At 37.0% G+C, this 11,780-nt stretch overlaps 1 protein-coding gene across 1 annotated transcript; it reads right to left on the bottom strand.

The window, feature by feature from the left end:
- Window positions 1-397: 397 nt before the first annotated feature.
- Window positions 398-1,157, bottom strand: LOC117798135 (UDP-glucuronosyltransferase 2B31-like; the record flags this gene model as incomplete). Its single annotated transcript, XM_034650561.1, has 1 exon — window positions 398-1,157. A coding segment is annotated over exon 1 (724 nt), but the record flags the coding sequence as incomplete, so codon positions are not given.
- Window positions 1,158-11,780: the final 10,623 nt, after the last annotated feature.

The raw sequence follows: 11,780 nt of genomic DNA, 5'->3' as shown, positions 1-11,780 counted from the left end.
AAAAGTAAAGCACATCAAAAGTAACATTTTACCCTGTATTTAATAAATTACAAAGGAAGGTTAAAACACTTCATCCAGAAAAAAAGTAAAAAAAAAAAATTGAAGTATTACAAAGAAACACACAAAGAATAGATATGTAGTTGCTTCAAGAAATTCTCAGAGCGTTAATTTGTGGTTTGACTACGTGGAGTGTAAGGTACTAAATAATGGACCACAGGGTTCTAACTGGCCCTGTCATATAAGTCTTTCCATAATATTTGTGAGATTGAGAGATCATTTTATATTTCATCATTTCACTTATAAAAGACAAATTCCTCTGACTTTGTATTTATACAAACTCACCTTCCAAGGCACTAAGAATTAAAATCTTATGCTACCAATTAAAAACATGACTTACCTAGTACTTCGCTGTAAAACCGATCCCAACTCTTCTCATTAAATGTTTGGAACCAAAAGTCAAAATAAAGCACATATATCATATTTTTTACTCTCTGCATGAATGTCATTTGATCACTTAATTCTGACAAAATAACAGGCACGTAGGACGGAGGGAATGGAAGCCCTCCACTATACTTTTCAAATGCATAGCCAGGAGAGAAGCGGAGACTGTACACTAAAGGTATTTTAAGTAGCTCTGCCAGCAGCTCACCACAGGGTCCAATAGTATCTGCAAGAATGACATCAAACCTTGATTCTTGTAGTTTTGTCATGAGTTTCCTGTTCAAAACTACATCTTTACAGAACTTTTGAATACAGTCAGAATATTCCCAGAATATTTCTTGCATTTTTGAAAAATATGCCCAAAATGTATCTCTTGGCAAGTCATATATCCATGTGTCGAGCAGTTTTCCGAAAAGATCCTCCAAATCATTTCCAAGTAAATGTGCAGGATAAACCTCATATTTAATAGCAGATGATTTGCTCGGATCAACAAGAATGGAAGCTGACGATGTCAGAACCGTCACTTCGTGACCTCTTTGGACAAGTTCATCCAGGATTGTCTTTATATTGATCCAGTGGCTGTATTCTGTGGGCCACACCAGCACCTTTCCACCACCCCCAGAGCTGAAGTAACAGCTCAGCTGTAGCAGCAGCAGAACTGAAATCCATTTCATAGACATCCTGGTGGAATGCAGTGCTTCTTTTCAAATTCCTGTTTACTTCTCCCATTGCTTGTACTTATACCCAAGGAGAAATCAATCAGTAAGTTAAAGTGTAACTCCTACATTTCAAAGTAAACGCAGTATATGAACAGTCAGAGCATTTGGATGCAAGTAAAAAGCCAAAGGCAGATGATTTCATTTGTATACGAATGTGTTTAATATTTGTTTGATGCTTATAAGTTTCATCATCTAGCTAAGAGCCAATGACCTAGCATGTGCAAGTCACATGTCTTATGTAATATATTTTGGAAGAATGTCAGGGNCCATCATCTAGCTAAGAGCCAATAACCTAGCATGTGCAAGTCACATGTCTTATGTAATATATTTTGGAAGAATGTCAGGGACAGTGGCGAGAGGTCATTGTCTGTAGTGTCCTTGACACAAGAATTAAAGTTATTATACAGGTGAATTATATTTCTAGGCTATGATGATTTAAGAGATTTTGTTTTGTTCATAAAAATGTGGTTGACATGTAATTCACATGCTATACAATTGTCAGATTTAAAGTGTATAATTCAGTGGTTCGTAGTATATTCCCAGAATTGTGCAACCACACTGATGATCAATTTTAGAGCACTTTTATCACCCCAGATGGAAACCTTTGCCCTCTAATGAAACTGCATTTTCTGCATCTGTCAGACCTAGTCAAAATTTTATCTACTTTTTCATATATATTTTCCTTTCTTAGCATTTCATATAAATGAAATTATACATCATGTTGTCTTTTCTGACTGGCTGCCTTGATTAGCATAATGTTTTATGTTAAAATCTGTTTTCTGACTTTATTGAGATATCACTGATATAACAATGTGCAGGTTTAAGGTGTACAACATGATTACTTGATTCAGTTTTATACTGTGAAATGGCTACACCACAAGATTAGTAAACACATCCATCACCTCATATATATATATTAATTTTTTTTTGTAGTGAGGACTTTTTAAAATCTTTTTTTATTACTTTTTTATTAAAGCATATTTGACACAGAACATTACATTAGTTTCAGGTTACAACATAGTGACTCAGCAAGTCTATCTGCTATGTTATGCTCACCACAAATGTAGATTCCATTTGTCACTCACAACACAGCGCTATTACAATAACTTTGACTATATTCCCCATGTTGTACCTTTTATCCTCCTGATGTTCATTTCATAACTCAAAGCCTGTCTCCAACTCCCTTTCACCCATTTTGCTTCCCCTCTCTTCCTCCTTTTTTCTTTTTTAGCAACCATCATTTCTCTGTATTTATGAGTCTGTCTTCTTTTGTTTATTCATTTTGTTTTTTAGATTCCACATATAAGTGAAATCATATGGCATTTGTCTTTCTCCCTCTGACTTACTTCATTTAGCATGATATGCTCTCAGTCTGCCCATGTTATGACAAATGGCAAGTTAACATTTTTTCATATGGTGGAGTAATATTGCGTTGTTTACATACACTACATCTTCTTTATCCATTCATTTATTGATGGATATTTGGGTTGCTCCCACATGCTGGCTATTGCAGATAATGTTGCAGTAAACATAGAGTGCATATACCTTATTGAATTAGTTTTTTTGTTTTCTTTGGGTAAATGCTCTATAGTGGAATTACTAGATTTTCTTTTCTTTTTTCTCTAGTTTTATTGTAATAATACAGTATATAATAATACACAAAATATGTGGTTTTTTTTATGTGCCCTCCTTTATTAACATATAATGTATTATTTGTTTCATGGATACACATCTGTGATTCATCAGTTTTACACAATACACAGCACTCATCACCACACATACCCTCCCCAATGTCCATCACCCAACAACCATCACCCATCCACCCCCCACCCCCCTCCACTCCAGCAACCCTCAGTTTGCTTCTATTTTTACCTTTTTGAGGAACCTCCATACTGTTTTCTATAGTGGCTGTACCATCGACAGGGCACAGAGTTCTTTTTTCTCCACATCTTTGCCAACACTTCTTTCTTGTCCTTTTAATTCTAGCCATTCTGATGGGTGTAAGGTGATATCTCAAGTGGTTTTGATTTACATTTCCCTGATGATTAGTGATGTTGAGTGTCTTTTCGTGTGTCTGTAGGCCATCTATTTGTTGTCGTCATCTTTTTCTCCTTCTCCTTTCCTCCTCTTCCTCTCCCCTTTCCCCACCTTTTCGTCCTCCTCCACCTCCCCCTCCTTCTTTTTCTTCTTCTTCTTCTCCTTTTTCTTCTTCTTCTTTTTCTTCTTCTCCTTTTTCTTCTTCTCCTTCTTCTTTTCTTCTTCTTCTTCTAAAGAAGGTTCCATGCCCAGTGTGGGGCTTGAACTCATGATCTTCAGGTCAAGAATCACATGATTTACTGACTAAGCCAGCCAGGCATCCCTTCATCTATTTGTTTTCTTTGGGAAATATCTATTCAGATCTTCTTCCCATTTTTAAATTGGATTATTTCATTTTTTGGTGTTGCTTTGTATAAGTTCTTTATATATTTTGGATATTAACCCCTTATTGGATAAGTCACTTGTGGTTATCTTCTCCCATTTTGTTAAGTTGCTTTTTTGTTTTGTTGATGGTTTTCAACCCTGTGCAAAAACTTTTTTTGGTGTAGTCCCAATAGTTTATTTTTGCTTCTGTTTCCCTTGGTTGAGGAGACATAGCTAGAAGAATGTTGCTGCAAACAATGTCAGAGAAATTGCTGCCTAGGTTTTCTTCTAGGAGCTTTATGATTTCCTGTCTTTAATCCATTTTGAGGTTTTTTTTTTTTTTTAAAGATTTTATTTATTTATTTGACAGAGATAGAGACAGTCAGTGAGAGAGGGGACACAAGCAGGGGGAGTGGGAGAGGAAGAAGCAGGCTCCCAGCAGAGGAGCCTGACGTGGGGCTCGATCCCGTAACGCCGGGATCACGCCCTGAGCCGAAGGCAGACGCTTAACCGCTGTGCCACCCAGGCGCCCCCGAGGTTTTTTTTTTTTTTTTTGTATGGTGTAAGAAAGTGGTTCAGTTTTATTCTTTTACATGTAGCTGTACAGTTTTTTCAGCACCATCAATTGAAGGGACTGTCTTTTCCCCATTGTATATTCTTACCTCCTGTTACATTAATTGACATCATATAAGTGTGGATTTATATCTGAGCTCTCTATTCTGTTCCACTTATCTGTGTGTCTGTTTTTGTGCCAGTACCACGCTGTTTGGATTACTATAGCTTGTAGTATATCTTGAAATGTGGGATTGTGATATGTCCAGCTTTGTTCTTCTTTCTCAAGATTGCTTTGGCTATTTGGGGTCTTTTGTGGTTCCATACAAATTTTAGTATTATTTCCTTTGGTTCTATGAAAAATGCTATTGGTGTTTTGATAGAGATTGTATTGAATCTATAGATTGCTTTGAGTAGTATGGACATTTTAACAATATTACATCTTCCAGTCTGTGAGCATAGAATATTTTTCCATTTGATTGTGTCATTTTTAATTTCTTTCATCAATGTTTAACACTTTTGATAGGTCGTTCACCTCCTTGGCTAAATTAATTCCTAGTTTTTTTTATTCTGGGAAACTTTTTATCTCTTTTTCCATTCTGAATGATATCCTTGCCAGGTAGAGTATTCTTGATTGTAGGCTTTTTCCTTTCAGTATTTCGAATATATCACGTGTTCCGGGAAAAGGAGGTATTTGCAAAATGACCTCCAAAGGCCAGAGGAGTCATAAGACAGAGTAAAAAGGCAGACAAAACCAGCTTGACAATAAATGGATTATTAAGGGGACTTATGGACAGAAGCATGTCTTGGGTGGCTGCAAATAGATCTGTGCAAACCTACTTCCTATAAGACCTGCTTTTATAGCTCTAGTGGCTGGGGAGTATATGTTGATAGATACTGGGGAGGAGATGTTAGAATTATAGTCATATCTCTAAAGCAGATGAAAGACATTATGCCCCAAGCATGTCCTTAAGTTTTGGTTAAACAAAAACTGTGACCAACTAACATAGTTTACTTACTAAAACACAGCTTTCTCACTAAGACTAAATTTCAAGATCTCTCCTCTCTATGTCCAGGAATCCAAAGTTATGTCATTAACTTTGCCCATTCCCAACACTTTTCATGCTTTTCAAAGCTTTCCTTGAGATCATCAACCCAGGAGCCAAAACCTTAGAATGATCTTCCCTTGACCTCCTTCTCAAATCATAGTAAAATCCTGTCAAAGAGTTGGTCTCCCTTCTTGTTATATCAAATAAACCTAGCTTTGCTTGATCAAGTTTTAATTTTTTTGGTATTCTTTTGAGGAGTCGGCTGTTGACGTATATATTCAAAAAGCCCTGAACTCCGAACACAAATCCTTGAATCAAGTGAAGGAATCTGTAACTAAGCTTCTTGTATTTGTATGTCACTCTGTGTCCAATATAGTTGTTATTAAATTGACCCTTACTTCTTCTTGTACAAGAATTCCTGTGTCTTTCATGAGTTAAAAATATAAAGGACTTAAAACCTTTCCTGGCAGAGAGTAAATTCTCAAGTAATATTTGTTGATTTCCCCTTAAAACAGGAAAAATAGAGGAAGCTCCATACATTTTTGTTATTGAAGGAATGTGCTCACAGAATCATGGTTAGAAATCATTTGGATATGAAAAATATACTGGACACTCACATTTTGCTTCATTTTTCAAACCAAGGGGAAGTAGTGAATCTAGCATCAGAAAACAGATATTGATAATTCTAATGTAATTCCCAACGTTTTAGGTTTACCTAGCAGATGATGTTTAATACATTGAGAAGGAAGGTGTAATACTAAACAATGCCCAGAGACAATTCGTCCACAACTAGGCAATTGTCCTTCCTAATGGAGATATCAGATGATTAGATCAAAGACATAATAGAGATAAAATAACTGAAAAATTGAATTTAGAAGAGAGATATCAGAGATGCTGATTCTGAAAGCTGAAAGGAGCCTTAGCGATAAGCTCATAGAATTGTCTAATAGTAAAGGCAAGTAAAATAAAGTTTATACAAAGTAGTCATACTTGCTTACAGAAACAGGTTTGGAAAATATATTGCCTCGTGACAGACCTTCACTTGAGTTCATAAATATATTTAATAAAGTTTCTTGCTGTAGTGTACTAAAAATGGCTATGTATTTTTTTTTATTAGTTTCAGAGGTAGAATTTAGTGGTCCATCAGTTGCATATAATACCCAGTGCTCATTACATCAAGTGCCCACCTTAAGGCCTATCACCCAAACACACCTCCCCCCACCCTCTTCCCCACCAGGAATCCTGTTTGTTTCCTAGAGTTCAGTGTCTCTTATGGTTTGCCTTCCTCTCAATTTTCATCTAATTCTGTTTTTCCTTCCCTTCCACTATATTCATCCGTTTTGTTTCTTTGTTGTTTTTTTTTTAAGATTTTATTTATTTATTCGACAGAGACAGAGACAGCCGGTGAGAGAAGGAACACAAGCAGGGGGAGTGGGAGAGGAAGAAGCAGGCTCCCAGCGGAGGAGCCTGATGTGGGGCTCAATCCCATAACGCCGGGATCTCACCCTGCGCCGATGGCAAACACTTAACTGCTGTGCCACCCAGGCGCCCCCATCCGTTCTGTTTCTTAAACTCTGCATATGAGTGAAGTCATATGGTATTTGCCTTTCTCTGACTGATTTATTTTGTTTAACATAATACCTTCTAGTTCTACCCATGTTGCTGCACATGGCAAGATTTCATTCTTTTTGATGGCTGAGTAATATTCCATTGTAGATACACACCAGTTCTTCTGTATCCATTCATCTGTTGATGGACTCTGGGCTCTTTCTATATTTTGGCTATTGTGGACATCGCTGCTATAAACATTGAAGTGCATGTGCCCCTTTGAATCACTGTTTCGTATCCTTTGGTTAAATACCTAGTTGTGCAATTGCTGAGTTATAGTTCTATTTGTAACTTTTTGAAGAACCTCCATACTGTTTTCTAGTATCCAGAAGCACAGTTCTGGATTTCAACTTATATGTCAAAGCTATAGTCATCAAGACAGTATGGTATTGGCACAAAAACAGACACATAGATCAATGGAACAGCATAAAAAGCACCAAATGAACCACAACTATATGGTCAATTAATCTTCAACAAAGCAGGAAAGAATATCCAATGGGTAAAGCACTGTCTTCAAGAAATGGTGTTAAGAAAACTGAACAGCAACATGCAAAAGAATGACAATGGCCCACTTTCTTACACCATACCTAGAAATAAATTGAAAGTGGATAAAAGACCTAAATGTGAGATCTGAAACCATAAAAATCTTAGAGGAGAACACAGGCAGTAACCTCTTTGACATCAACCATAGCAACTGCTTTCTAAATATGTCTCCTGAGGCAAGGGGGAAAAAAAGCAAAAATAAACTACTGGGACTTCATCAGAATAAAGAGCTGCACAATGAAGGAAACAATCAACAAAACTAAAAAGCACCCTATGAAATGGTAGCAGATATTTGCAAATGACATATCTGATAAAGGGTTAGTAACCAAAATATATAAAGAACTTATAAAACTCAACACCGCAAAAGTGAATAATCCAATTCAAACTGGGCAGAAGACACGAATAGATATTTTTCCAAAGAAGACCTATGAATGGCCAACAGACACATGACAAGATGCTCAACATCACTCATCATTAAGGAAATAGGGCTCAAAACTACAATGAGATATCACCTCACACCTGTCAGAATGGCTAACATCAACAACACAAGAAACAACAAAGGTTTGTGAGGATGTGGAGAAAGGGGTATCCCCTTATGCGGCTGTTGGGAATGCAAGCTGGTGCAGCCACTCTGGAAAACAGTATGGAGCTTCCTCAAAAAGTTAAAAATAGAACTATCCTATGATGCAGCATTTACACTACTAGATATTTACCCAGAGAATACAAAAATGCTAATTCAAAGGGATACATCCACCCCGATACCTACAGCAGCATTATGTACAATAGCCCAATCGTGGAAACTGCCCCAGTGTGCATCTACTGATGAATGGATAAAGAGAAGTGGTAAATACACACACACACACACACACACACACACACACACACACACACACACACAGAATCTTAGCTATAAAAAGGAATGAAATCTTGCCATTTGCAATGATGTGGATGGAGTTAGAGAGTATTATGTTAAGCTAAATAAGTCAGAGAAAGACAAATACCATATGATTGCACTCTTATGTGGAAATTAAGAAGAAAAAGAGATGAACATAGGGGGAAAAAAGAGAGGGGCTAACCATAAAACTGACTTATGGATAGAGAACAAACTAAGGGTTGCTGGCGGGGAGGGGGCTGGATGAAGGGGTTAAATTGGGAATGGGTATTAAAGAGTGTACTTGTTGTAATGAGAACTGGTGTTGTATGTAAGTGATCAATCACTAAATCCTACTCCTGAAACTAATATTACACTGTATGTTAACTAACTGGAATTAAAATAAAAACTAGAACCTACAAAAAAAAAAAAGATGTTAGACACACACACACACACACACACTAATATTACTTGGCCATAAAAAAAGAGATCTTGCCATTTGCAACAACATGGATGGACCTAGTGAGTATTATGCTAGGTGAAGTAAGTCAGAGAGAGAGAGATAGACAAATACCATATGATTTCTCTTAAATGTGGAATCTAAAAACAAACAAAACCCAGACTTTTACACACAGAGAAAAAACTGGTGTCCACAGGGGAGGTGGGGGGGATGGATGAAATAGATAAAGGAGATTAAAAAGTACAAACTCCCAGTTATTGTTTAAGTCACAGAGATGAAAAGTACTACACAGGGATTATAGTCAATAATATCGTTATAAAGTTGTCTGGTGACAGATGGAGACTACACTTATTGTAATAGCACTGAGTAATGTACAGAGTTGTAAAATCATGTTGTACACTTGAATCTTAAATAGCACTGTCTGTAGTGAATTATACTTAATAAAAAGTAAATTATATGCTTTAGTAACACATTAAATAAATCCTTATGAAATCTGCTGAATATGGTCCATTTCCATAACTTGTCTACTAGCCTTGTTTATCTATAGTTTAAGGGATTTGGTTTTATATCAACCATCTCAACTGAAGAGATTTAATGGTTTGACATATTAGAAGGCAGCACTGTATTAATACTTCATTTCCATTTACAAGTGTATGCACCATTTCTTTTTAAAAAATCCCTATGATGACTTTCCCTCATAGAAAAGCAAATTCTTTCTTTACAGGAAATGGAAGAATTTGCCCAGACCTCTGGGGAAGATGGTATTGTGATGTTTTCACTGAGATCGATGATCAAAAACCTCACAGGTGAAAACAGAAACATGCTCAGTGGCCTTTATCCAGGTGCTGTGCAAAGTCAGGTAAACTTTAAGCTCTTTTTCATGTCTATACATTGCTTTTTACAAAAGGAGGTAATATTTCAAAATGCATGTGTAGCCAGATCTTCTTATGTCCGTTTTTCATTATTTGTACACATTTGCTTAAATTCTGCAAATCTTGCTTAGGATTGCATTCAGAAATTTTTATTTATGTTATACACTAAGGATGAAACTTGGGTGGTATGACTAGGAGTGAGAGAATTTCTAAATTCATCCATCAACCAGGCTTCATTCCAATGGGTTTTCTAAATAAAGGGTGAAGTCTGCAAATAGCTTCAGAGGGAAGCTTTTCTATCATTCCAACTACCTGTTACCAAGTGTAGAATTGGTAAAAGTTTGAGTGGACAAGCTCTAACTCCAGATATAAAATGACCTCCACATCTTGCCTTCGCTCATATTTTCTCTTTTCCCAAACCAAAAACAGTGTAAAATTTGGGATTAGGATACTTACTTTATCTCCTGAGAGAGATTCACGGACTACCATGAATCCACTTACACTCTGTGGAGTAGAAGAGAAAAACAAAAAAAACAGTCCACAACGGCTAGTCCTTTTTCTAGTTTCAAGTGGGAAATGACAGCAGAAATGTTGGGACCTAGGTTCCTGAATTTGATGTCTCCTCCTTTGCCCATTCAGAATGTGATGCAATCAATCTAATTGCTTCTGAATAATCAGGTAAACAACTTGAACTTCCTCAGCTGGAGTAGGAGTGTACAGGCATACCCTTGGGTTAAAAAAAAAAAAAGCAGAATCATGTCTATCCTAGAAAAAATAAATAAGTCCCCTTTCTCTGAAATCTTTTGTTTTTCTAAATTTATAAGATCAGTGTTCTCATTGCTTTTGAACTACATCCAGGCTCATGCCTGATCTGAACTCCTTCCAGGAAACCTAAACCACTTTGATAACAGTATTATTGTAGAACTGACCTGGCATATGCTAGCCTTGTGCTACATCACAATGCCTACATCATTCCCCTAACTTCATCTCATCACATAGGCATTTTATCATCTTATGTCATCACCAGAAGGGTGAGCACAGCGCAGTAACTTATTCTGAGAGAAAAAAGGCCACATTCACATAACTTTTATTACAGTATATTATTATAAATATCTATTTTTATCAGTTATTACGGCCTAGCTTATAAATTAAACTTTTGCACAGGTATGTATATATAGGGGAAAATGGCTTATATGAGGTTTGGTACTATCTGAGATTTCAAGCACCCACTGGGGGTCTTAGAACATATCCCCCCAGATCAGGGGGGAAGACTATGGTGATAAAGTTTCAGCATAGGTCTCAACCAACCATCTAGGAGCTGTGAAGCGAAGATCACCTTAAAGAGTTACCCCAAATTGAAATGAGAAGGCCAGGTATTGGATATGGGCTGTCCTAGGGGAAAAACAAACACATAACTTTAGACTACATGGTTCTCTTCAGCAGAAGCAGCTCTCAAACAAAGCTAGTAGATGAGAGGTGTCAGCTTCTAATCTCATCAGCTGGGGAATAATTTCTATATTCCCCACTGGAGAATCGGGGTAACACATCAAAACAACCAACAGAGGCATTACCAAGATTAAAGGATTTTGCAGCTCTGTAGACAACGCTTTGCTTTAGAATCTTCTGTCCATATCCTTTTTAAGAAATAGTCTCCTCTAGGGGGCCCCTGGGTGGCTCAGTCGTTAAGCATTGGCCTTTGGCTCAGGGCGTGATCCTGGTGTTCTTGAATTGAACCCCACATCAGGCTCCTCCGCTGGGAGCCTGCTTCTTCCTCTCCCACTCTCCCTGCTTGTGTTCCCTCTCTCGCTGGCTGTCTCTCTCTCTCTGTCAAAAAAATAAATAAAATCTTAAAACAACAACAACAACAACGAAATAGTCTCCTCTCGTTTCAAGTCAACACATTATTGATAGCACGAAAACAAATCTATCCCATGACACAGGTCTTCCCCTTTCTACGTCTAATTTGAAGGGGCTTCCTGATAAGATAAAAAAAAAATACAATTTACGTGGATTACAAAGGCAATTTGCAAAGCAAAATTCAGAAGATATTTACGGGACAAATACTTTTTAGAAGTGCTGTACTTTTCAAACCCCCCGCTTCTACTCAAAAATTACTATCATATTGTACTTTGGATCTCTATAATCTCTTGCAAGAACTATTGCAACTGTATCTCAGCTCATTTCCCTGTGTTAAATCTTGCTCCATACCAAACATTCAATAGCCAATATTTATGAAAAGGTAAGCTGTATCAACATTACTGTTTA

This window comes from Ailuropoda melanoleuca, unplaced genomic scaffold (assembly GCF_002007445.2).
Source record: "Ailuropoda melanoleuca isolate Jingjing unplaced genomic scaffold, ASM200744v2 unplaced-scaffold262, whole genome shotgun sequence".
NCBI classification, from domain to species: Eukaryota; Metazoa; Chordata; class Mammalia; order Carnivora; family Ursidae; genus Ailuropoda; species Ailuropoda melanoleuca.
Note: the sequence above shows the minus strand (reverse complement) of the source record. Positions and strands in the feature narration are given on the sequence as shown.